The sequence below is a fragment of the Tenrec ecaudatus genome, chromosome 2 (genome assembly GCF_050624435.1).
Source record: "Tenrec ecaudatus isolate mTenEca1 chromosome 2, mTenEca1.hap1, whole genome shotgun sequence".
In the NCBI taxonomy this organism is placed as follows: Eukaryota; Metazoa; Chordata; class Mammalia; order Afrosoricida; family Tenrecidae; genus Tenrec; species Tenrec ecaudatus.
Window position 1 is genome coordinate 290,475,987 of NC_134531.1, and position 25,074 is coordinate 290,501,060.

Below are 25,074 nucleotides of genomic sequence, written 5' to 3' on the forward strand. Positions count from 1 at the left end.
ATCTACCAAAATGAAGATCATCTGGTAATAATCAGGAACATGTGGATTTACACTACTTTATGTAACTTATGACGGATCAACTGCTAAAAAGTTGAAAAGTCAAATCTGAAAATGAGTTGCTACATTCAGATATTCTAGAATAATTCATATTTAAAACATCCTATGTTATATCCAGAATCCATGTTTGAATATTTGGTTTAGGAATATGGTTTCAAACCTCAACTCCTCCCAGTCTCTTTAAAATTGGAAAGCCACTGTCCAAACTTAACTAACTCAGGATCAAAGGTCTTATGCAACATCAAGCATACATGGTTTTCCAGAGCAAACAGAGTTGGGATTGCACTTGGGAACTGCCTTCCACTTGAGCCAAGTGAATGAAAAAGAACACGAGCTAACTGTACAGCTGTCTCTGAGAGACTGATCAAGTCATCGGTTTCTCTAAGGTGATTCTAAATAAATATGAAATATGTGAGAAATCGTTCAAAGACATATGCAGGAATTACCAAAAAAAAAAGGGAGACCACTTAGAAGGTTCTGTAGGGCTATGGAGCAGGAAGAAAACCAGGAATAATTTAGAAAACAGTCATGTGTGGAAGACAGGAAAGAGGGGAGTCTGGATTCTACAGGTACCCTATGTGGGAAATAGTGAGAAATTCACGACGTTGGATAACATGGCCAATCAGGGGTACCCAGAAGCCCAGCATCAGTCAGATCTGCTGCCCTGGTAGCAGGAGGAAGTCAATGTAGCATCAGAACATGATGGCCTTGATGAGTCCAGAAAAATAAAAGCAATTTTAATTTCTGCAAACAGAATTTTCCAAATGCTATAGCTTAATTTGTGTGTAACTTGTGATCAGGCAGCAACTCTATCAGAGGGTTTTCTACTGGATTATTCTGAACATAGAATTTTAGTCTAGGAAAAAAGAAACAAAACCTTTAACTTTTCAAGTGTTCCTCTTTGTTTGCAAGCGCTTGATTGCTTCCTAACTGGATTCCTTCCTTCTTCCTCTTTCCATCCGCGTTTTGATATGTAGTTTTTTCTTTTCCATTTGAGATACAGTCTCTCAGTTTTTACGAGTTCCTGCTCTGCCATTTGTCTGTTGTAAAATCAAAGCTGTTTCACAGATACTTTCTTTGAAATGTCTGTCTCAGGAATCAAAGACCCAGAGCAAAAATTCATAATATGAATGAGGGGTCAGGGAGTATGGAGTGGAGGCCCAAAGTCAATCTGTAAGCAATTGACATCCTCTTACAGAAGGATCCTGGGAAGACGTCGGGAAAATCAGGATGCAGTATAGCACCAATGAAGCATACAGCTTTCCTCTGGTTCTTTAATGCTTCCTCCCCACCCACTATCATGACCCTAATTCTACGTTACAAATCTGGCCAGACCAGAGCATGTACATGGGTACAGATAAGGGCTGGAAACACAGGGAATATCGGATAGATAAACTCCTCGGGACCAATATTGAGAGTAGGGGAAGGTGGGGGGCGGGGAAGAACTGATCACAATGACCTATCTATAACTCCCTCCCAGGGGGATGGACAACTGACAAGTGGGTAAAGGGATCTATTGGACAGTGCAAGACATGAAAAAAAGAACAATAATTTATAAATTATCAAGGGTTGTGAGAGGTTGAGGTGGAGCTGCAGGATAGAGACAGGGTCAGACAAAAATCAGAGTGAAACATAAAGATTTTATTGAGGGAAAAGAACTTTCTGGAGGGAAGGGAGAGCATAGAAAGGGACTGGGGGATCTTGACCCCACGGGCAGGTTTCGGGATCCAACGAGTTAGGTCAGGGAAGTCATGCCTGGTACTGGGGCGGCAGGAGATATATAGGGTATGAGCCAAAGGCATGTGGGCTGATAAGGGGAAGGGAGGTTTCTTGTGCTGCCTTAGCAGGTTTTGGCTGGGGTTGCAAGTTTCGGGTCTGGAGATGACCTGTTGGCAAATCATCTTGTTTTTTTTTGCAAACTTGCTTCCTGGAATGCTCGGGAGAGGGGGCTGTGTGAGCCCTGCCCGGGAAATAAGCTCTGTGAAAGGCTGGAGGCAGAGGTTACAAAGTTCAGCAGGTTATTTGTCTTCTTGAGAAGCTGGTTCAGGGGGCTGCCTGGTCCAGACCAGGCCCAAACAGGTTCATGAGGGAAGGAGGGAGGGAGGGGAAAAATGAGGAGCTGATACCAAAGGCTCCAGTAGAAAGAAAATGCTTTGAAACCGATGATGATACCATATGTACAAATATGCTTGACATGATGTATGTATGTATGGATTATGATTAGAGTTGTATGAGCCCCCAATAAAATGATTTTTAAAAAGTCTGTCTCTTCGTGGGTGTTATTCTTGCTGAATTTATATTTTGTTTATGTGGATGGGTGTGCATATGCCTATTTAAATTTTTTTGTTTACATTATAATGTTCCCTTTATTTCACAGAACGCCAACAGCATTCTAGCATTTCCTACTCTAGTGTTATAAAATAATAAAAAAGCAGACCCAAATCTTTCTCAGAGTTTCCTGAGCTTTTGGTGTCGGGAATGGTGTTTGACTCTCCTGTAATTCAGATGTCTGGCATCCAGGGAGCGCAGGAGCCGGTTCCATGGGACCTGAACCTTGAGAAAATGAGTTTCGACAAGTCACCTTTGAGCCAAACAATAGCCTTGTATGAAGCTTAGTGAAGACCGTTTTGCCTTTGGCCTTGGATTTTACGAAGAATTACTGATGTGAAGTCAGTTCGTTTTCCCAAACAGAAACTCCAAGGTCAGACTGCAAAGTGTGTTTTAGGATAAACTGTGATTATGCAAACACAGTTCTGGCTTCATTTCCATGCCTATGTCGATTAAAGGTGGGTATAAAATTAACCTTTATTCTTTGGAACAATTTTTTTATTTCTTCGTCAAAATGTTACTCAAATTTGAAAATCATGTATTAAATACATTTCCAGTTCTGCCCTTGGCTTCCTCTGATTTTTGTTTTAACAGGAGTTTTAATGCCCTTATTGTCCCCTTTGGTTTTCATTTCATTGACCTTTCTAGTGACTCTCTCCAGCGGAAACATCGCTTTCGCACCTCACACCGAGATTCCTGGTCTGATAATGGGACAAAATACTGAAACCACAGGTGTCCTGGAGACTTGTGGTTTCTGCGTCCACGCTTCACCTACCCCCTTAAAGGTCTTTCTGTGCTTCAGAGACCAGATGATCTAGTCATAGGGAAACAGATCGGAGACATGTAGGTGCTTGCCAGGAACATCTTTTTTGTTTCCGGTGGGGGCAGGGCTGGGTGGAGAAAGGGCATGCGTTTGGCTGAGCGCTACTGAGAACCTGACAGGCAGGGGCACACCCACTTGGAAACTCAGCTCCGGCAGACATGAGAGGAAATGGGAACTAGGGGAGCCCTCCCCCTGGGTCGGAGTCAGCCAAGATCTGGAGAACTAGGACACACTACTCACTCCACACCGAGAGGAGATACAAGTCCACAGCCTGGCTTTCCCGCGTAAGTACCCACTTGTAGCCAGGAGGGAATCTCCTGTTTGGGTTGCGCAAGTTGGATGAATTCATCTTTCTTTCACTGACGCAATGACTCTCCGCTGGGGATGAGGGTGGGGTGGGGAAGAAGCGAGAAGGCAGGCCCTTTCCAGTTGCTTTGGGGCTCTCTGGTTTTTAACATGTAATATCATCTTACACATAGCGATCGATCCCTAAAACAGAGTCACTCATGCCCAGCATTGAAATTACGTAACTTAACTCATCAGGAAGGTCTTACTGGCTGTTGGCTTTGCAGAAAAAGTGCAGGGCTGGGAGCCACACACCCAGATCACTGGGCACCATCACGCCACCGTGGGTCCCTCTGTGCACAGCAGATCCTCTTGCTGAAGACAGCTAAGCCTGCTCTTTGGACTTCTTAGTCTCCCGACCTTACAGGAACCTGGGGACAGACTGGCCTCACCGAGAACTTCATGACCCAGACCTGGGCCGGCTTCAGAGCCTCCGGACTGCTTGTTGCAAGGTGTGAGGAGGTGAGGGTCTCCCCTACATCCTCAGCTGGCCCTGCTTGCTTTGGTCGACTCTCAGAAGACCCAGCGTGGACCAGTCCCGAGGCCTTGTTCCTCCTGCCTCCAGTGATGCCATCGCACTTTACAGGTAGAGCCCGGAGAGAATCTTCCACCTGCCCTGGGTGCTCACTGATGTGGAGAACACCGAGTTAAATCCAGAGCCTCGCACTTGTCGGACAGCGAAACCCTTTGCCACAGGAACTCACTGCTTGTGTCTCTCTGGCCTGGCCAAGGAGGAATCTGTAAGTATCTGAGGGGACGGAGGGAAGGGACACGGGAGCCTCAAAGGGCATTTTTCTTGTACCTGTGGCTCGGCTCTACGGGGCAGCAGACAGGAGGAAGCACTGCCCAATGGCAGCCAGATTTTGACCCCTATTATCCTTGCACCGTCCCTTCCCAAATACATATTTGTCTTGTGGTTCAACTGTGACCTTTGGTTCAAGCCTAGGTATCATCCCAAGCAAAGCTGTAGAAGAGGAGGCAGTATGAGGCGGGAAGAGGATGAAGATGAAGGAATGAGGGTGAAGGCCAAAGGGGATTTGGACATGAAGGAGGAGGAGATCAGCGAGACTGGAGAACTGGTTGGCCCCCTGGCAAGTGCCATGCCTACCCCAGTCTCCCATCATCGGGGGGCCCGCTTTTCTGAGGCATGGGAATATTTCCACTTGGCTCCAGCCCGGGCTGGGCACCACCCCAACCAATATGCCACCTGTCGCCTGTGTGGCAGGCAGGTGAGTCGGGGTCCTGGAGTTAACGTGGGGACCACAGCCCTGTGGAAACATCTGAAAAGTATGCACAAGGAGGAACTGGAGAAGGGCGGCCATGGCCAGGCAGGGCAGCGCCAGGACTCCAGGTCTCACGGATGCCAGCTCCCCATGGGCATTGAGGGTGACTGGGCCAGCCTCCTGGAGCGGGTGGGGGCTCTGGCTTTATGGGCCAGCCAAAGGGAACGCGAGGTGCTTAGGAGGGAGAAAGCAGTGGAATGGCGGGAGAGGGCTGTGGAGAGGAGAGAGCGAGCCGTGGAGGGAGTGGAAAGGGCCATCCTGGAGATGAAGTGGAAGGTGAGGGCGGAGGAGGAGGCCTACCAGCGGGAGAAAGACCTGCCTCCCACCACCCATCCTTTCCATTTCGTTTAAGTTGGGCTTGGGGGAATCTACGCTGGAAACGCTGACCTTCACTCACAGTCCAGGGCCATTTTTGTTCCAGCTCAACTATGAAGTGATTTAATAAGACTTTGTTTCCCAGAGAGAGAGTGGAAAGCATGGGGAAGCTCAGTGGGTCTGAAATGACCACAGACTTATCTTCAGGGTCTGCGCACCTGTACGGCCCCTTGATCAAAGCCTCAGGAGGCTCTCTCAACATGTGCTGTATCAAGTGGACTCTGACTCGCAGCACCCCCATTGGTTAGGTGAGGACTGCCCCTGTGGGCTTCCGAGACTGTAACTCCTTATGGATTAGAAAACCTCCTTTGTTCCCCCATGTACTCACTCGCCAAAGTCAAATACTGTGTTATCATCATGCCTGTGTTGAGTTTGTTTTTGGCTTTGTTCTGGGAAGACTAGACTAGACAGTTGGTCTTGTCTAACAACAGTAATTGGGTTTCTGGTTTGCACTTGGTTTGGGGGGCGCTAAAGGTTTCAGTGCTTCTGATTTGCAGCTGGGTGACCAAGTCACTATGAGGGACCTGATTGCGCTGAGTTTCTGCCTCCTGGGATGAAACTGTCTACCTGCATCCTGGCGGACGCTTGAGACCTGGTGACAAAGCTTCTTCTGTGAGACCCGTTTGTGGCAGTTCTAACACAGCTGTGCCTGGGAGCCGAGAGGATCTCTGGCTCTCTCTCTTGCACACCTTTCTCCTATTGCTTCAGCATGACCTCCTCTGCTTCAATCAAAACGGCATCATCAGGATAAGCTGTCGGAGTTGCACGAGCTGCCTCATCAATCTGAGGCTTCATTCCATAAAGCATAGGAATCAGTCCAGATGGAATGCATGCCTTTCCAACTCACTCGACTTTCAGGAATGAAAAAGGGAGAATATTCAAAGTTCACTCAGAAACGTTTAAGATAAAATGGAATTCCACAGCGGTCCGTAACCAGTGCCATGCTGTCCATCCCGGCTGATGGCAACCCCCCCCCCCCATCCCGTGCGTGTCAGTGGAGCTGTGCTAAGCAGGTTTCCCACAGCCTCGACCTTCCAAAAACAGGGCAGCAGAGCATCTTTGTAGGCATCTCTTGGTGGGTTTGAACTGACCACCTTTCGGTTGATAACCAAGTGTGTAACTGTTTTTGTCACCCAGGGTCCCGTTAAAGGAGAGGAGAATTAAAGGGCATGAGGCGAAAGAAAATTAGAAGGCAAGAAAAGCTGAAGGGATGAGGGCAAATAAGGAGAAATAAAGAACAGAGAACGAAAAGGACAAAGAAAGAGGAAGGAGGAACGTGGAGAGGAGGAGAGAGACAGTGCCCGGGGTTAAGGTTTACCAAGGCAAACAAAAAGGCGAGACCATGCAGGTTCTAATGAAGGGCAGATTCTTTTCTTAGATTCTGAGGCGTTTTAATGAGGAAAATTGCTCTTGGTTCGTGCCGACAGGGCAGCCAGTCACTTGCTCAGTAGGCTGCACGGCCATCTACTGTTCTCTGCTTTCTTTCTGCACGCTGTTCATCTTTTACCAGTCAGCAGTGCTTTGGTTTTTTTTTTAAAAGGAGTCTAATGGTCCGTAGGGAGAGAAACAACTTCCTGTGCTGCTACAGTTGGGCTTAAAATATTAACTCAGGGACAGAATAAAATCAAACTGGAAACCGCTCTGGGCCCTGGGCTGGTGCTGACTCTTGCTTTGGAGAGTGCCTCCAGAAGCTATTGGGTTGTTGTTGTTGTTTGGTTGAAAAGTAAAGGTGGGCTGGGGGAGTAGAGAGGACAGAGAAGGTAAGAGGAGATGATCTTACTGTCTCGGATACTTGAAGGCACAAAACCTTCATGGGGTGGGGTGGGGGGGAGATGCCAACCTCCCCAGGGGCGTGCTGCGGCTCAGGGGCAGAATGCCCATCTTCCAGAGGGAGCCTGGAGCTGCATTTCCTGTCATCATGAACAGACCTCGCCTGTCTGCTGTGCGAGTCTTTTGTGTGGGTGTGATGCCGAGCACTTTCAGAGAAGCCTCTCCACTCGGTAGGGGCACGTAAGAAAGGCCTGGCAATCTTCCAGAAGGCAGCCAATGAAAACCCTCTCGGTGACACCATGGTCCACGCAGCTGCTAGGAGTCAGGGGTGACTCGATGGCAGCCAATAACAACTGTCCCCAAGTGAACAAGATCCTGGTGCATGCACTCTGTACGCCTCACTCAGGCCTCTCCTTTGTCGTCCTTTCTTAACTGCTCCTCCAAGTCACCCAACAGGCCCAACCAGCAGACCTGGCATCACCTCGTTTCTGTTTGTAGAACAAACAGTCCTGCAAGCCCCAGGCTGGTGGAACACTCCGGCTAACCTGCAGTCCCCTAGTCTTTTTAAACAATAGAGACCTCCCTGATCTGAAAAGTTTCGCTTCCACTGGGCTCTCCCCCAGGCAGGTGGTGCCCTCTTTGAGCTTGCCCATCTTCCGAGGAAGCTCCTGTGGTCACCAGTGTGGACCCTGAGGCTGTGGGGACTCATGTGACAGGATGTCTGCACTCTGACATCATCATGTGGGGCGATGAGAGTTGCTAGGGGAACAAACGAAGAGACAAACAGACTTGCAATACAGAATAAAATCAAACAAAAACCAATACATTTGGAACGGGGATCAAGAAGGTCGGGGACTCCACAAGGGTGTTAGGCTTTGCCAAGCCGAAGCCCAGTGGACCCCCATATTCAAATTCTGCAAAATCAGCTGCTGAAACTGTCCTGCTCTCCTGACTGAAGGGTCGTATGCCGGGTGGATAGTGTCTGATCTACATGGTCCTCATTATGGGAAGCCTCTTTTTCTTTTTCAAAATTCTCATGCCAACTGCTATTGTTTGCTTTTAGTTTCCCATCGATTTCTTTTTTCCTAAATTGTATCAACCATAAAAACATGTAGAGTGTGACCTGAACTGGACCCGTGGAGACCAAGTGGTTAAAGAATAAAACATAGACATAAAAAGAGGCCTGTGGCTGGTGGAAGGCCTGACTCATTGAATAAACTGGGTCTCTCATTTCTTTTGTTCCATCTTCAGAGCGGGTCTGTGGACTGAGAGGCCCTTTGGCCCAGCCTGTTTTGCTCAAATACAAACCTCTGCTACAAGAGGAGCCCTCAGGGTTAGGCTAAAGATCCATCCTCTATCTAACGGTGGGAGCAAAGCTTCCAGCTATGATGGAGCCAAAGGATATCTTGCACTCACAGACACCCAAGAGCATGACATCCCGAGTAGGACACTTCCCTGGATGCCTCTGGCATGTCTAAGCCCAAGAAACATCACTGTTAAAACCAATTTGCTGTCTTTCTATTTTGTAGGAGAAAAAACTACAACAACATCTAAGTTAGACATAAACTGTAACCTCAGCAAAAATGGAAGACACACTTTACAACCGGTCAAGCCCCTAATGTGCTCTGACACTGAGGGCTACTGGTCTAGGGAATATGTACTATATAGTAAACATGGAAGCTAGGCATGTCCAGTGAATTAATTCACTAAGATGAAGAAAAGGTAGTGAATCATCACTTCCAGAACAATTTGAATGTGCCAGATCGTAGACACTTCATACAAACTCTCAGTTGATTTTATTATCACCCTTGTCAGATTAGAATCATTCTCCCGTTTTGCTGAGGAGGAAGCTGAGTCATCGAGGCCCCAGGGTTAATAAGTGACAAAGAAGAACTCAAGACTAGCGCTTTTGGAGTTGACAACCCATCAGTTGGTGGCCTAGTGGTTATGCATTGGGCTGCTAATCTCCAGGTCAGCAGTTTGAATTCACCAGCTGCTCCTAGGGAGAAAGAGGAGGCATCCTAGTCTTATAACAGTTACAGTCTCAGAATCCCAAAAGGGCAGTTTCACCGAGTCAGAATTGACTCAAGAGCAGTGAGTGAATGGAATCCCCTACACTGTGCCCCTTAGACACCCTTCAATGCTGGAACTGAACTCACACCTGGAGATCACTTTCCAACCACATATTAAGCCTTCAAAGTGAATAATGCCCCTCAGAATAATGAACCCCACAAGACCAAAAGGGGAGTGTTTTCCCCAAAACAAGTTCAGAAGACAGGACGAAGCAGGAAAGATGGACAGTGGAAATGGAGAACCCAGGAAAGAAGTGAGCAGAGGGTTGATCTATTGAGGGGAAACAAAATATATATGAATTGTTGGCTGGAAACGAATTTGTTCTGTACAGTATATATTCATGCTTGTTTTTCTTTTTTTAAAGGAGCTAATACGTTATTAAAAAGCACAGCAGAAATTCTAATATTAAAATGAGGAACTATTAATGTTTGGCACATACATAAAAGACCCATGGATGAGTTTTGTCCTGTAGCTGATTATGTGGGTTGAGGTGAACTTATTCATGATCCTCTAGGTGGGGAGGTTCTCTGATTTTCTAGTGAGCACCAGATCAGCATTGGTACAGAAGACTAAAATTGGATGCCATGTAAAACAATGGTCTTTTAAATATTTTATTTTTTTACTTTAATATTGGTATCCCTAGATTCCATCTCAAATTTCTATATATTTGCATTATGTCCATATTACTTATAAACTCTGTTATCATGAGCCTACAGGAAATCTCTTAATCAACAAAAATACCAAAGTCAATTCTGACTTATAGCAACTCTACAGGATGGGGTAGAACTGCCCCTGTGGGTTGCTGAGACTCTAAATTTTTACTGGAGTGAAGTTTTTCTCCTGCGGGGGCACCTGGGGGCTTCAACCTGCTCAACTTCTATTGAGAAGTTCAATGCATAATCCACAATGCCACCATGGCGGACTATCATAACATTATCTTTAAAGTATTAAATACAGTTCAGTAATGCACTTGAAAATGAACTGTGGCAGAATAGATGCATTTTCTTGTATTTATTTAATATCTATATTAAAATGTTTCCATGTCCTCAATGGCAGTAGCAATTATTATTGACGCACACACACTAACAAAAGATACAAGCATTTACGTGCATATACATCATCCCAAAGAATCTGAGTGATGACAGGTAACAAATTAAATGATTAAGATTCTATGGGATGACCAGTGGTCATGATTTATTGCATAGTCTTGGGGTTGAATGCGGAGATAATTATTTTTTGTGTTATAGAATTTTTTTTGAAAAATGCTGAGTATATTATTTTACATAAGATTTTGAAAAGTTAGGGTGAAATAATAAGGCTGATCAAAAACATGATAATAGTAGTAACAACATGAAAACAATTCATGTTTTTTGGGTACTCAGTATAGGTCATAGGCAATAGTAAAAAAATCATACATTTTATGAGATTCTTACAAAAATAATGCATAAACACTATTATTATACTCTTCAAAATGGGGAGCAACTAGGCACAGCACTAGGTACAGCACTTAGGTAGTATACCACAAGGGGTCCTTATGTTTATGGTTAATATTAACAGAAATCAGGGGATCTTATGTTTGTTCCTTTTCCCTAGCCCTTACTGTTATCTGCTAAATAAAGAGCCAGAGTTCTGAAAGCAGGCAGGAGGGGACATTTCCTCTTGCCACTGCAAACTAAAAACAAGTGGAAAGCTATAACATGGAATAGATTAGAATATATTAAAAAAATTTGCTGAGTAACAAAAACCAAAAAAATGTGTTCTGATGTCAGGTCTCACACTGCTTTCTGCCCTACTTTCCCCTTGCATCCAACCTCGATTTTTCTTAAGGAGAAATTTAAACAACTGAGACAATTTTTCTAGAAAACGTATGGACCGAGGATCACACAGTTCAGTTCACGTATTGAAGCGTTCCTAGTCTTAAAAAAAAGATTCCCATTTGGTCTGCAGAATCCGTGGGACCCACTGGCAAAGGAACAAAGAGTAAGGTTCTAGGCAAAAACATTCCTGGCAACTAGGCAACCCAGAATACCTTGGCATATGATACTGTTGATTGACAAAGGTTTCCATATGACTCACCTCTCCCAAGCCATCCACGGAGTAATTTCCCACCATTGTCGGCATTTCTGGCTTAGCTTAAAGGCAAATAAAACACCATTAGTGGCACTGAACATCATTCAACCAGAACAGTGGTTTTTTCTAGAGACATCCATCACTCATCAAATATTTAGAAAGCATTCGCTGGGAACCCTGGCGGGGTAGTAGTTATATATCGGGTTGTTCCGTGTAAAGGCCTCAGCCGCTGCACAGGAGAAAGACTCGGCTTGCTACCTACGCCCGTGGAGTTTCAATCTTGGAAACCCACAGGGACAGTTCTACCCTGTCTGACAGAGTGGCTCTGAGGCAGAATTCACTTGACAGCAATGAGTTGAGTTTTAAGTGTCCCCAACAGGAAAAGCATTAGATGAGATGGATTGCACAGTGGCTGCAATGGGACTCAAACATCAGCACAACGGTGAGGCTGGCTCAGAACCGAGCAGTGTTCTGTTCTGCATAGGGTCGCTATGAGTCGGGACCAACTCGATGACACCTAATGACCACATGGGTTACACACCTAGAAGCAAAGGTGCACCAAACGTATCCACTGCTCTCAAGAAAGCTACATTTCTATGGAGAATGCCTATATGCAAATGATAAAATACCATGGTATAGAGATTATGATTGGAGGGATGTAATATTTACAGAAATCTCGCAGGAGAATCTCCAAGCCCAGGCTTTGGAGATGAGAAGGATTGCCAGAAGATGCAAGCAACATCTAACAAACACTCAAATGATGATTTGAGCCCTCAAAAAACCCAATGCGACCAGAGGGGAGGAGAGGAGGGGAAGTCGGTAGAGTTTGGAAGAAAGGTTATATATATATATATATATATATATATATATATATATATATATATATATATATATATATATATATATATATATATATATATATATATATCCATCCAAAGGCCTGGAAACGAAAATATACTTTTTAGGCATTTGGAAAAATAAAGAAGAAACTTAGGCTAAAGAAGAACACCAGGGTAAACACTTGGTACCTGTTTGATTGCTGGATCCTAGAAAATACCAGGGAATATTTCAATGCATTTGTGGTCTTTTTGTCAGATTGTAAGTGCCAGACTATTTTATTAATTTCCATCTCCAGCATCTACCAGTGCCCAGCATACAGGACACATTCGGGAAGCTATGTTAATGAAAGTGATGTTTAGTAAATTCTTGAATACAGAGGACACAAAGTCTTCCATGAAAAAAAAAATTAAGACCTCCTCTCCCTTCTGATACATTTCAGGCTAGATCTGGCTTTCAATATTTTCTGTTTTTCTTCATATTGGCTTCATCTACGATGTATTTTGGTATTGCGGGTAGCCTTCTTGAAGCTTTGTTATGCGTTTTTTCTGGTTTTTGAGATATGAAACCCAGGATTGATGAACCTACAGAAACAATCAGAATAGGCGCTCCTGCAGGGTACAGTGGGCGAGGGGGGGGGGTGGATAAAGGGGAGCTGAAAGCAAGGAGTTCAAGAGGGAAGAAAATGGGTTTTAAAACTGATTGTGGTAGCAATTATACCATAGTGCCTAATGTGATTGAACTATGGAGTAGTATGCTATCTGGATGAGGTCCTAATGAAGTCATTTGGTAAACAACAACAATGTTGTCAGTGATGGTTACAGTCTCCCTACATTTGCCTCTAGCTACCAAAGGCTTCTTTCGCTTCCTGCCTAGGATTCTCTGCCCAAAGGTTTTCAGCAGAGAAGCACCTTATACCCTCAAGTAGGGCAACCAGGAAGCTCAAGAAAACTAATGGCAATATCAAATGGGTAGTTGTTGGATAAACACTCCAGCTTCCTTGACTTTTAATTAGCATAGTGCTGCTATGTACTCTAAACTGTCTCCCAGAATCCCCCAGAGGGATGGGGGTATAAACTAATTGAGTATATACTAATTGTAAGTATAAACTGAATATAATAAGTCTCTATGAAGAGTATAAAGCGAGAAGTATAAACTAAGGGTAACTATCTTGATAATGTACATTTAAAAAAATCTTATTTCCCTTTCCTGTTTTTCTTCTTCCCACCTCTTCAGCTGTTCCCCTGGATAACTCTCAAATATACTATTTGAACTCAAGTCTTTGTCTCAATGCTTTCTTTCAGAGGAAATCAAGCCAAGGCAACCACAAAGCACTACTGAAATTAAGGGCTCTTTTGTCCTTTTATTAACAGGCAAAACATTGAGAATATGAGGGATCCCAAAGAAAGGGTAATTATTAAAAGTTTCAGGGGTATTAAGGAGAGGCCGCTTCTCTCTGAGGCACAGGACAATCAGGTGGAGAGTTCAGGTGTGAGAGGGAGCAGTTTTGTGAAGGGCAGTTGACATACTGCCAATGAAGTTAAAGAGACCCACCAATGAAGATGACAAAGGAGACGGAGAAGAAGCTGACTCCCGGCTCTGTAGAAAAATGAGAAGGTGGGCAGTGAGGCATTGTTGGAGAAGAAATATGCAGGGTTTAGGGTGTATGCAATGATGGCAATCATGGTTCAGTGGTGTAATTCTTGCCTTGCATGCAGGAGAACTGTGTTTGGTTTCCAGTGAATGAACTTCAAATGTAGCCACCAGCCATCTATCCGTGCGACTTACATGGCTGTGGGATGCTAGATAGCTTTCAGCAGAGCTTCTAGACTAAAGCAGATTCAGAAGAAGACTGGCAACCAACTGATTGAAACCCTCTGGATCACATGGTGATGGAGCCACCCACTCCATTTGGGTGCCAACTCAGAGCACCTATAAAAGGGTAGGGCATGCAGCACGAGTATGTGGTAAGCCTGTTATCTGGTCAATTCCAAGCCAGGGTGATCCCATGTGTTTCAGAGTAGAACTCCACTCCACAGAGATCGTAATGGCTGTGGTCTGGTTTTGAATGAGGATGCCCAATCTGGATGGATCCAAAGCACTAAGTCTGCTATGACCAAGCATGATTTCAAGGAAGTTCATGTCTGCTGTAGTCTCTCCCATTTTGACAAACAATGGGATTCCTATTTCCTTTAACAATACTACCTGTGTGACTTCTAAGCATAATAAAATATGATTCTAAGTAAAAATAAGGTAGCTTCTGGTTCACTCCAAGGACTGAGAAAAACATCTAGCCCTCATGCCCTTAGGCTTTGTGAAGCTATTTTCTCTTTGTTTATGTCTTTTCAAAAGCAATTAAGTGCCTATCTACATTGCTGCTCTTCTCTTTTTCTTTAAATGTATATATACATATTAATTTTTTAATTTTAAAATTATTTTATTCAGGCTCTTACAGCTTGTATCACAATCCATCCATCCATCCATTGTGTCAAGCACATTTGTACATAGGTTGCCATCATCATTTTCAAAGCATTTTCATTCTACCTGAGCCCTTGGTCTATAACATATAAGAATATATATATATATATATATTTTAAAATCACACAGTTCTGAATCACAAAGCTGTGAAGAGATCCAAAGCCGGGGCTTCAGTTCATAAACATTTTCTTTAGGCACCACAAAGCAAAATAGGTTTTTTACATTCCCCTCCCTCCTACATTTGCATCCTGCAGATTCTCTGTATTGTGACTGAAACCACAGCAGCTGCGACAGGCCAGCCTCACCCTCCTGAGAGAGCCAGGCTAGAGCAGAGCTGCATGTCCCTTTCCCACAGACAAAGGGGCCAGACCATTCTCATCTCAGCAGTCCTCAAGTGGGTGGTGGTGGTATGAGGATGGTGTATATGCCGGATTGGGGTGGGTAGGAGGTTGGAAACGTGTGAGGAGGTGGGAGTGGAGGAATGACTAGTGGACTTCAGCAGAGGGATTTCCATCTCCTTTCACTCTCCCCATTCACCCAAGTCATCCCCTGTCCCTTGACGACCAAGACCACTCACTCCATGGGTTTTGGCCACGTCAGGGAATCAGAGGTCCAGTCCTTTTGAAGAACTATTAGAGTCTACGTAAGGTCACCAGACAATTTCCCAATCGATGGTTTTATCGGAGTCCTTCAGGGCTGCCCTAAAGGTCGGTGGGTCAAACCCACCCAGCGGTACTTGCTTCTCAAAAGCTAGCAGGGGAAAAAAGAAAAGGGAACCAGAACGAACCCCCCTTCACCGGCATGTGCCCCCTCCCTGCGCATCAGAACAGCTCCCCTCAGGGGGATCCCTTTAAGCATTACCGAACACTTTCACCGTGGTGGTGCTCCTGAAGCTTGTGCCAGGTGCGACTCTAGCGAGGCAAGAGAACTTGCGGTCGTCGTCGTCAATTTGGACTGGCGAGAGGTGGAGTCCGTGGTCTGTACCTAGGCGGATTCTGTCTTTAAATGATGTGGAATTGCTAATGGCACCGTCTTGGTTGATAAGTAGTTCTTGAGTCCCATTCGTCTCCTGGAGAGAGAAAAAAATAGCATGTATTGAGCACCCAACTGTGTGCCAGCTCTGGGCTGGTGTATCACGGCATTTATACTTCTCCTTCTGTAAAATATAGATGATAAGTGGAGATTCAGAGCCCTGGGGGCATAGTGGGTTATGCGTTTGGCTGCTAACCTCAAGGTCAGCAGTTCAAAACCATCTTCTCTGTAGGAAAAGAGTCTGGCTTTCTACTCCTGTAAAGAGTCACACTCTCAGAAACCCACAGGAGCAGTTCTACCCTGTGCTATCGGGTCGCTGTGAATCTGAATTGATTCGATGCAGTGAATTTGAGTGAAGGTTTGCTGGAAAAAAAAAAAGAGAGAACATTTGATTTTCAACTAAAACCTTCCATGATCCTCTCCTAACATGAGTAGAAATGGTCTGCTCCTTCATTACACCATCTCCCTCCAGCCCTGGCCTGCGATCACATGGTTACCATGTAGAAACCACAAGCCCCTCTGCAGGAGAAAGATGGGGTTTTCTACTCCCATAGTCTCAGACACCCACAGGGGGTCGCTGTGAGTCAGCAGTGACTCCGTGGCAGTGCATCTGGAGTTTGGTTTTTCTTAACCCTCTATAAACTGGGTATCTGAGGTAGCTTATGCGTGCTTCTAGCAGGCCATATTTTTCTTTAGGAAGTTCTGAAAACGTGGTGCTAAGATTGACAAGGGAACTATTAGTTTTGCTTATTAAATCTTCACTTAAATTGGATGATGATAGCAATTCTCCTTTCTGAGCATCCTTTAGCAGTGGTGACATTTTAGCTCTCAGAGCCAGGACTGGGCTGAGATCAAGAGATGGACAGGGCAATGATCTAAGGAGACAGAATCTTTTAAGTACTGAGTTGGCCTCTGCGAGTGAGAGCCTCCTTAAGTGTCGCCTCCTCTGGATGGCACAAACTGTTACACCCTTGACTCTGAATGGGGAGGTTAGTGGTTGGAACCTATTCAGCAGCACCTTGGAAGACAGACCTTTTCCTGGAAAACCCAATGGAGTGCTCACTTCTGCTGTGTATATATGAGATCACTGCGAATTGGACTCGGTAACATGTTTGGTTTGGGTTTGGATAGGCCTCCTTACCTCATTACCAAGCCCTGTTCTCCAGTCTGATCCTTCTCTGTATATTCGGGCTACCTTCAAAGAAGGTGCTTTACAAAGAGGAGGCTGTAAACGTTCACCTGGTTTGGAAGCTTGGAGTGCTTTTTTTCTCTGCTCTGCATCTGTTCTTGGAGCTAGGGAGGAATCCCCAAGAGTCACTGCCACCGATCAATGCTGACTCACCTTGACCTTCAAGACAGAGTAGGACAATTCTATAGGCTTCCAAGGCTGTAAATCGTTGGGAAAGCAGACTGCCACATTGCTCTCCCAAAGAGCAGTTGTTGGGTTTGAACCCTGGTCTTTTTGTTGATAGCCAAGTGCTTTAACCACTGCTCCAGCAGGTCGTCTATAGGAAGTGAAGCCCCGATTCGATTTGCCTTACTCAAATTTCCATTGGGGTGACCCATGGGGTGTCAGAGTGCTGGCCAATTTCAGTTGCCAACCCCACTGACAGCTCCCCTGACCCCTACCCCCCCTACAAAAACAAACACTGTCATTGAGTCTACACAAACTCATATTGACCCTGGAGGACAGGGTAGAACTGCCCCTGTGGGTTTCCAGGATGGCAACTCTTTATGGGCACAAACTGCTGACCTTGCCGTTAACAGGCCAATATGTAACCATTCTGCCACCAGGACTCCCAGAAAAGAGGGGGGCTTGGGAGGCGGCCAAGGGTGGAGAAAGTGTCAAACCCTGCAGCCTCTTTAGCTTAATTCCACATTCTCAATCTCAGATGCATTGAAGGCATTGGCACCACAATGCTTTGTCACTTGGTCACCACAATGCCCAGGCTCCTGAGTCTAATTCAGTTGACCTGAAGTGAGATTTGTTTTAGAGTAGAAAGATATCCTAAATCTCAACTATAATTTAAGGTGAACATTGGTTAAGTCCTAAGCAGGGAGAAAAACAAGACGAAGCTACATCATCCAGATGAGAGAGACCAAGCTTTTGCAGAGATTCTGAGATTTAACAGGGCACAAGAGGGCAAGGGAGATGGTCTCAAAAGCCTGATTTGTGTCAGATCAATACATCAGTTACAGAGGGGACTATAGAAGTGGGAACAGGACCCATGATTGGAACACCTACATTATGCTGGACAGAAGAGTTTACAATATTGGTTCAGGTCCCTCCCTCTGATCCAGGCAGTTAGGATGCGCTTGGTGACCATGGGGCCCTGGCACTCCGATTTCTATTAAGGCCACACGCAGGCAAGTCCCCAAGGGCTATATAGCTCTTCTCTTTGGACTGGCTGGGGGAGTTAGAGTAATTCACACTCTAATCCATTTTGTCTGAGGGTAAAGTTATTCACTCTGCCAGTTAATGATCAGAAGGAATCTGATGGAGGCTGATTTATGTGGAGACTTATAAATGGATTTAGGGCTTCTACTGTGCAGTGTAGCCTTTTGCAAACTTGGTGCTTAGAAATTTAAGCTCTAGTACAGGTTCGGGCCTGAGCATTTAATGCTTTAAAGGCCTTGGGAAGTCAGGGCTGAGAATCACTGGTAAGATTCTAAAAGCAAATGAATTATGGCACACGGAAGTTGAAGGAATGGAAGAAACAGGAATGAAGACGAGCAAGTAGGACAGTAAGAAATAAAATTAAATTTTAAAAATCTGTGACCTGGACCAACACTGGCTCCTTTCAGCTCACGAATGCCCAGGGAATCCATCTTCATGTGTTCACTTTTGATAACTTCTAATTTTCCTACATTCAGACTTCGTACACACATTCCATGTTCCAATTGTTACTGGAGGTTTCCATCTTGCGCTGCGCCACACCAACACCTAAAGATCCCGAAGGTTCTACTCTACCTGTGGCACTAAGGTCACATCTGTTTTAAGGAGCCAGCTTTTCCCCAGTCATATTTTACGTCTTCCTACCCAAGGGGCTCATCTTCTGGCTACATCCACCAGTATTATACTACTATTTATATGGTTTTCAATTCCTGGTTGTTTTCCCCCCCAGAAATTAACAGGTCCTCTTTCCTAGTCTGTCTTAGTCTGGAAGCACCAAGCACCACTGAAATCCGTCCACTCTAAGTGGCCCTACCGGTCACTGAAATACCAGGGACCGTTTGCAGCATCAAAGTAACATGAAAGCCTCCACAGCACAACAAACTGACAAATGAGCGGTGCAGTGTAAGTACGACCTTCAAAGAATCCAGACTCCCAAACAGTCTGACTGCTGAAATAATGTACCTACATTTATAACCACGTAAGGAAGGGTGGAGCCGTCTGTGCTGTGGTCTTCTGAGGAAGGAAGCAGCGTTTTCCAGAGAAGCCCTCTGGTGGTGACAGCAGAAGGAAGCAGTTGGCTTTTCAGTGTGGGAAGGGAGACTAATCATTACAGGTACAGGCTCCCCCTGCAGGTCCAGATACTTCAGCACAAGGAACTTTCTACAGCCTCTGGCCTCCTGGCTAGAGAGTGCATTTGTGATGTGTGTTAGTCTGAAACAAATCCACAGGAACTCATGTATAAGAGAGAGTTTTATATAAACGTTAAGTGCGATCAAGAAAACATCCCAACCCAGTGCTGCCCAAGCCCACAAGTCCAATATTAACCCATTAACCCGTATGTCCGACACCAATCCACAAAGTCCTCCTCCATCTCACAAAACACATGCATTGATGCCCACTGCAGGAGGAAAGCTGAGTCAGTGAACGTGTAAGCATCTCAGCACTGGCAGGGGTCTCCACACGGCTGCTCCAGCACCCAGGGCTGCATTGGGGTAGCTCTATGCGGCTTCTCCTCAGGGATGTCTTGCAGGAAGTGAGCCTTGCCAGCTAAAGCAGGGAACTGGCTAAGGCAGCTGCACCCTGGTCCGACCATCAGAAAGCAAGAGACCCGAGAACTCGAACGGTGAGTCTGAGTCATGTATCCCGCCCCCCTTCAATTAACCCCACATGTGTTTATCGGCCAGGTTGGCACAATCAACTAACTACCTCATGATGATTATGTAGCTTCAGATGCTTCTGAGTCTTTTAGTAGATGAGTAACCATTTGGAGCCTTGCCGTCGGTCACTCAGTTGCAGGGACAAGGAATGTCTTAGGCTGAGGTTGGACATTGCTGAGAAAATGGCTTTTCATTTTATTGTGTGGCAGGGTGTGACTGGCCAGGGTGGTTCAATGGATGGAAGAAAGAAAAGCCAACAAACTCTGACTGAAGTAGAGGTTTGGTTCTGGAAGTTTGCAAAGGGTGCCCTGAGATTGACAATGCAGGAGATGCTGAGAGATGGGCCAATGTAAGAACTTGTTTGTGAATGGCTACCTGTTCAGGGACCATGAACAGAGAGGTGAGAAAAACTGATGCAGACACTAGATCCCATCAAATTGCTCAGAGTTGGAAGGAGCAGCAATGATGCGACATTATGAAACCACTACTAAAGTACTATGTTCTTATTATGCATAGTTAAAATTGATTTTGAAGAAGAGATGTCTTTGAATTGTACTGCTGGAGGAGAATATTGAAAATACTGTGTGGACTGGTAAAAGAACAAACTGCTCTCTACTGGAAGAAGTAAGACCAGAGTGCTCCTTAGAGGCAAGGCTGACAAGATTTCTCGTACATACTTTGGACATTTTGTCGGGAGAGACCAGTCCCTGGTGAAGGACGTCATGTTTGGTGAAGTGGAGAGGCAGCGAAAAAGAGGCAGGCCTTCAATGAGATGGATTGACACAGTGGCTGCATCAATGGGCCCAGGCATAGGAACAATTGTGAGGATGGCGAAGGCCCAGGGCCAGGCAATGTTTATTTCTATTGTGCATAGGATCCCTATGGGTCAGAGCTGACTCAATGGCACCTAACAACAACAACAACAACAACAACATAATTTATTTGGCATCTGCTATGTTTTAGGAGCCCTGGTAGTATGGTGGGTTACTCATTGAGTTTCTATCCCCAAAGTCCATGGTTCAAACCTACCAGCTGCTCCTTGAGAAAGATGAGACTGTCTACACCCATAAGGATGTACAGCCTTGGGCACCCTAGAGAGCAGTTCTACTCTGAGAGTCTAGTTACGAGTCAGAATCCATGCAATGGGGATCCAGGGGGAAATAGAGTTAGCCTGCTGTGAGGCAGCGAAGGAAATGTGTCATGGGTGAAGAGCTGGCCTGTTTAAGACTTGCTTGGGAGAAAAATCCAAAATGTGCTAACCACCTCAACCCTGCCCCACTCCTTGCAATAAAATTCCTTTTTAAACTAATGAATATTCAAATTCATCAAATTTGGATGCACAAAACCACCTGAGCAGGTAAGGCCTTTTAGGTAAGGAATGGGGCCTGAGGTAGTTGATTGTGCCAACCTGGCCAATGAACACGTGTGGGGTTAATTGAAGGGCAGAAGGAAAAATGGCTCGGTGAGCCTCGCCTTTCTAGTTTTCAGGCCTCTTGCTTTGTGATGGTCGGACCAGGGTGCAGCTGCCTTAGCCAGTTCCCTGCTTTAGCTGGCAAGGCTCACTTCCTGTAAGACATCCCCGAGGAGAAGCCACATGGACCTACCCTGATGCAGCCCTGGGTGCTGGAGCAGCCGTGTGGAGACCCCTGCCAGCACTGAGATGCTTACACGTTCACTGACTCGGCTTTCCTCCTGCAGTGGGCATCATTGTGTGTGTTTTGTGAGATGGAGGAGCACTTTGTGGATTGGTGTTGGACATATGGGTTAATGTTGGACTTGTGGGCTTGGGCAGCACTGGGTTGGGATGTTTTCTTGATCACACTTAACCTTTACATAAAACTCTCTCTTAGACATGAGTTTCTGTGGATTTGTTTCTCTAAAGTACCCAGACAAACACAGGGCCTGAGACCTTGAGGGAGTGAGAGGCTGCCTCCCTCTGGTTTCTGTGAACCACGCCGCCTTTGTGCCCTGCTGCAGCCCTCTGCTCATTGTAACACACCCGTTCAACATCCCTCAGTTTGTCACCAAGTTGAGGGTCTGTAACTTGATTGCCTTTCATTGACTCTCTGAAGCATTTTGGTGGGGGCCTTAACCTCGCTGCTTCCTTCTGGCAAGTGCTTGCGGAAATAAACTTAGTCTGTGTTGCAGAATCAACCTGGTCTCTCTATTTGGCTAAAACAGTGACAGACATCCCGGAATTTATGTTAGCAGCATCATTGTCAGTGGGTTTAGGTTCTGGGTTAGGCTCTGGGCTGCTAACTGCCAGGTCAGTGGTTCAAACCCACCAACCACTCCATGGAGGACAGATGAAGCTGTCTGCCCCTGTGACCATTTATAATCTCAGAAATCCGACAAAGAGATACTGTGAGTCAGAATGGACTCGGTGGGAGTAGGTCTGCGTGTGTTCTACGCAAGAGTTCCCGAGTAGCCCAAATAGTGAGCGCTTGGCAAGTCACCTCCTCAAGACTGGGGACTCCAACCCACATAGCAGCCCCGGGAAATAGGGTCCAGCAACCGTCCTCATCAGGATGACAGCCGAGAAAACCCTGGAGCACTTTGGCTCAGTCACTCAGGGGGTGGCCCTGAGTCAGAATGGGCCTCAGTTTTCTCACCACTGCTTGTTGTTCGCTGGTTTGTTTGGTGGTGGTGGCGGCGATGTGGGGGTAGGTCCTAAGCAAGTGCTCTAATGGGACCATGGTTACGTGGTTGATTGCTAATGGAAAGTTCAGCCATTTGAACTGACCAGCCACCGCACAGGATGGTCTGCTCTGGCAAAAGTCTCAGCCTGGGCAGATCTTTGAGGTGGGTGGCTGTAGGTCTGAATGACTTGCTGGCCCCAACAATAACAACGATGTTCTGAGCTTTAGGTACAGTTCTTTCACATTTATACCTCATTTGCTCCTTAGGACAACCCGAGGAAATCAGGACAATTGTTTCCCCAGTTTTAATGATGGCTAAGGAGATTTTAATGGCTAAGGAGTTTTAATGATGGCTAAGGCGCTTGTTGAAAGGTCACACAAGGAAGCAGATCTTTAAGTCACAGCATCACCAGGCAGGGATGCCAACACTGGAGACAAAAGAGCCCCGAGGACAACATGGACTAACAAAAAGCCAGCCAAATGACAAAGAATTTTTTCTGGGTTTGCTGGAACGAAACATGAAAAAGACGGTCCTAGGAGTAAGAAGCTTTTCTAGACGTTGTTGAGTATAGAGGTGTGGGGTATTGGATCAGGGAATGGAACTCTCTATGATATACAGATTAACCTTGGGTGATAGGCTCATAGATTATATCTCAACTCCTTAATTTATTTTTATTTAAAGATTTTATTGGGGGCTCTTACACAACCCATCCATCAATTGTATTGAGCATAGTTGTACACCTGTTGCCATCATTTTCTAGACATTAACTTTCTATTGAGCCCTTGGTATCAGCTCCTCTTTTTGCTGTCCCCCCAAAACCTCATGACTCCATGATAAATTAATATTGTTTTCATATCCCCAAGGTTTCTGTTGTTTGTCCCCCTGGTGGGGTGTGTGCGTGTGATTATGCGTAGATCATTGTGATCGCTTTCCCCCTTCCTCCCCTCCTTTGCCTACCTTCCCCCTACCCTTCTGCTATCCTACTCCCATTCCCGTTCCTGGATTCCATGCCTTGTGGGCTCTTATCTCTTACGTGTACCTGTGCACATTCCCCCATCTAGCCTGCAGTGAAAGGCAGGACTGGGGTCATGCTAGTGGGGGGTGGTGGTGCTGGTGGTGAAGAAGCCTCAAGGAACCAGAGAAGCAGTGTGTGTTTGTTTCATCGGTGCTTTCCTCCTGATTGATACAATTCATCTGAGGTCAGTAACCCAGTCTGCACAGCGGGAAACAGACTTATGGGGCTCTTGTGTGGACCACTATTTAGGTTTGAGGGAGCAGGATTCTGGAGGGATTTTTTTTTTAAAAAGAAGCATACTATATATATTTACACAGCCTATGCCAAGAGAAGAAAACAACAATATCTTTTTAAGACCTCCACCTATGTGATTCTCTCCCCCAACCACTTCCCACCTGCCCTCCTTCCTTCCTCAATGTCCTTTCCCTATGGAGCTTGCAGTCCTTCTAACTTTTCTTCTCTTTTCTATTCCTCAGTCGAGGAAAGAAATTGGCAACTCAGAATAGATTGGGAAATGTCTGTAAATGTTTCTAAAGAACACAGGTAGTCCCATGATGTTTTTGACTCATGACAAACTGCATTTATGACTGTTCTAGTTGTTGATGTGCATCTTCTAAAACATGGCAGCCTCAGCATGTTGGAGGAAGGTCCCCTTCTCTTTTAATTCCATCTTTCCATGAACTTTAAAACAATCTCTGCTTATGTTTTGCATACAGTGTTGCAACATGCAGTTTGCTGGTGTCATCATCCCTAGATGTTCACTCACAGATGTTTCTAACCCCCAAAGACAAATAGAAATCATAATGATAATAAAAGGCAACAGTAAAGGAAAAAATGGGTTATGCTTACTTCTCACTTACCAACTCTGCTTAATTAAGGATGTGTGGAGAATCATGAGATGCACTCTTCAAAGACTAGTTTTCATGGGTTCCGAATACATACAGCTACTGTGGTGTCAATGTAAGGATTAAGACTGTAGGGGTGGAGTCTAGGCTGTCAATCTGGAGTTAGCCAATGAGAGCTTCTGTGGGCATGGCCTTCTCTTGAGAATTCTGGGAAATCTGGTACTTCCTCCTTGGAGGCGGAAGACACCTCTCTCTTTCTCTCTCTGCTACTCTCTGGGAGACACTGCAGAAGACAAGCCACATGGACACAACCAGACCTCTGAAGCCGGAGAAGCCACAGAGTAGATCCCTGCTAGTGCTGAGATGCTCACAACACCAATGGATCCAAAGATTTTCTACCCACTGGCCTGTGATCGTCCTGCATTTGACTTCATTGCATGTGTTTCATGAGTCTGAAGAGGATTTTATAGATTGGTATCAGACATACGGGCTACTATCGGACGTATGGACCTGATCTCGACTGGACTGGGATGTTTTCTCAATGGTCAATTGCTCTTGTATATAAATCTCTTTCTTATACACCTATGTGTGTCAATGGATTTGTTTCTCTAGTCTACCCAGACTGACACGCTACTATGCTAAGTCGTTGTCACATTACCTGATCAACACCTCACAATAATGCTATAAAGTCAGTGCTATTATTGCCTCTTTACAAATAAAGAAACTGTAACTCCGAACTTACACAGATCTCCTAGATCATCAGGGCGGTGCCTACGAGGGATAAGGAAAAGAGCAGGCGCCCCCATAGGACCTACCAAAATATCTGGCCGTATTTTGAGCAAGAAGGAAAGTTAAGACAAGCACAACAATAGAAACACCCCCTCACACAACTACATAAAGCCATGTGTCGCAAAAGACAAAACTGCCTGCAGCCATGTGTTGCCCAATCTGTCTCCATCCTATTTTAACCTCCGTAAATCTACCCCGGGGGAAAATGGCCGCAAAAGCCCAGAGACCACTGACTGGCTGGAAAACACTGTTTCCCTTGGC

General features: G+C 45.5%; 2 protein-coding genes across 4 annotated transcripts in view; one reads left to right on the plus strand and one right to left on the minus strand.

The window, feature by feature from the left end:
- Positions 1 to 25,074, minus strand: part of CD96 (CD96 molecule) — a 119,515-nt gene that overhangs the window by 64,310 nt on the left and 30,131 nt on the right. For all 3 annotated transcript variants that reach the window (XM_075543472.1, XM_075543471.1, XM_075543469.1), the window contains 2 exons: positions 15,301 to 15,508; positions 11,131 to 11,186 (listed from right to left, as the gene is read on the minus strand). In XM_075543472.1, the coding sequence (XP_075399587.1) occupies positions 11,131 to 11,186; positions 15,301 to 15,508 (264 nt within the window). The remainder of the gene's footprint in view (positions 1 to 11,130; positions 11,187 to 15,300; positions 15,509 to 25,074) is intronic.
- On the plus strand, positions 4,537 to 5,187 carry ZBED2 (zinc finger BED-type containing 2). Its single transcript, XM_075543468.1, has one exon. The coding sequence runs from the start codon at positions 4,537 to 4,539 to the stop codon at positions 5,185 to 5,187; it is 651 nt and encodes a 216-aa protein (XP_075399583.1).

Coding starts and splice junctions, on each gene's coding strand:
- ZBED2 (XM_075543468.1), top strand. CDS start 4,537: ATGAGGCGGGAAGAGGATGAAGATGAAGGAATGAGGGTGAAGGCCAAA.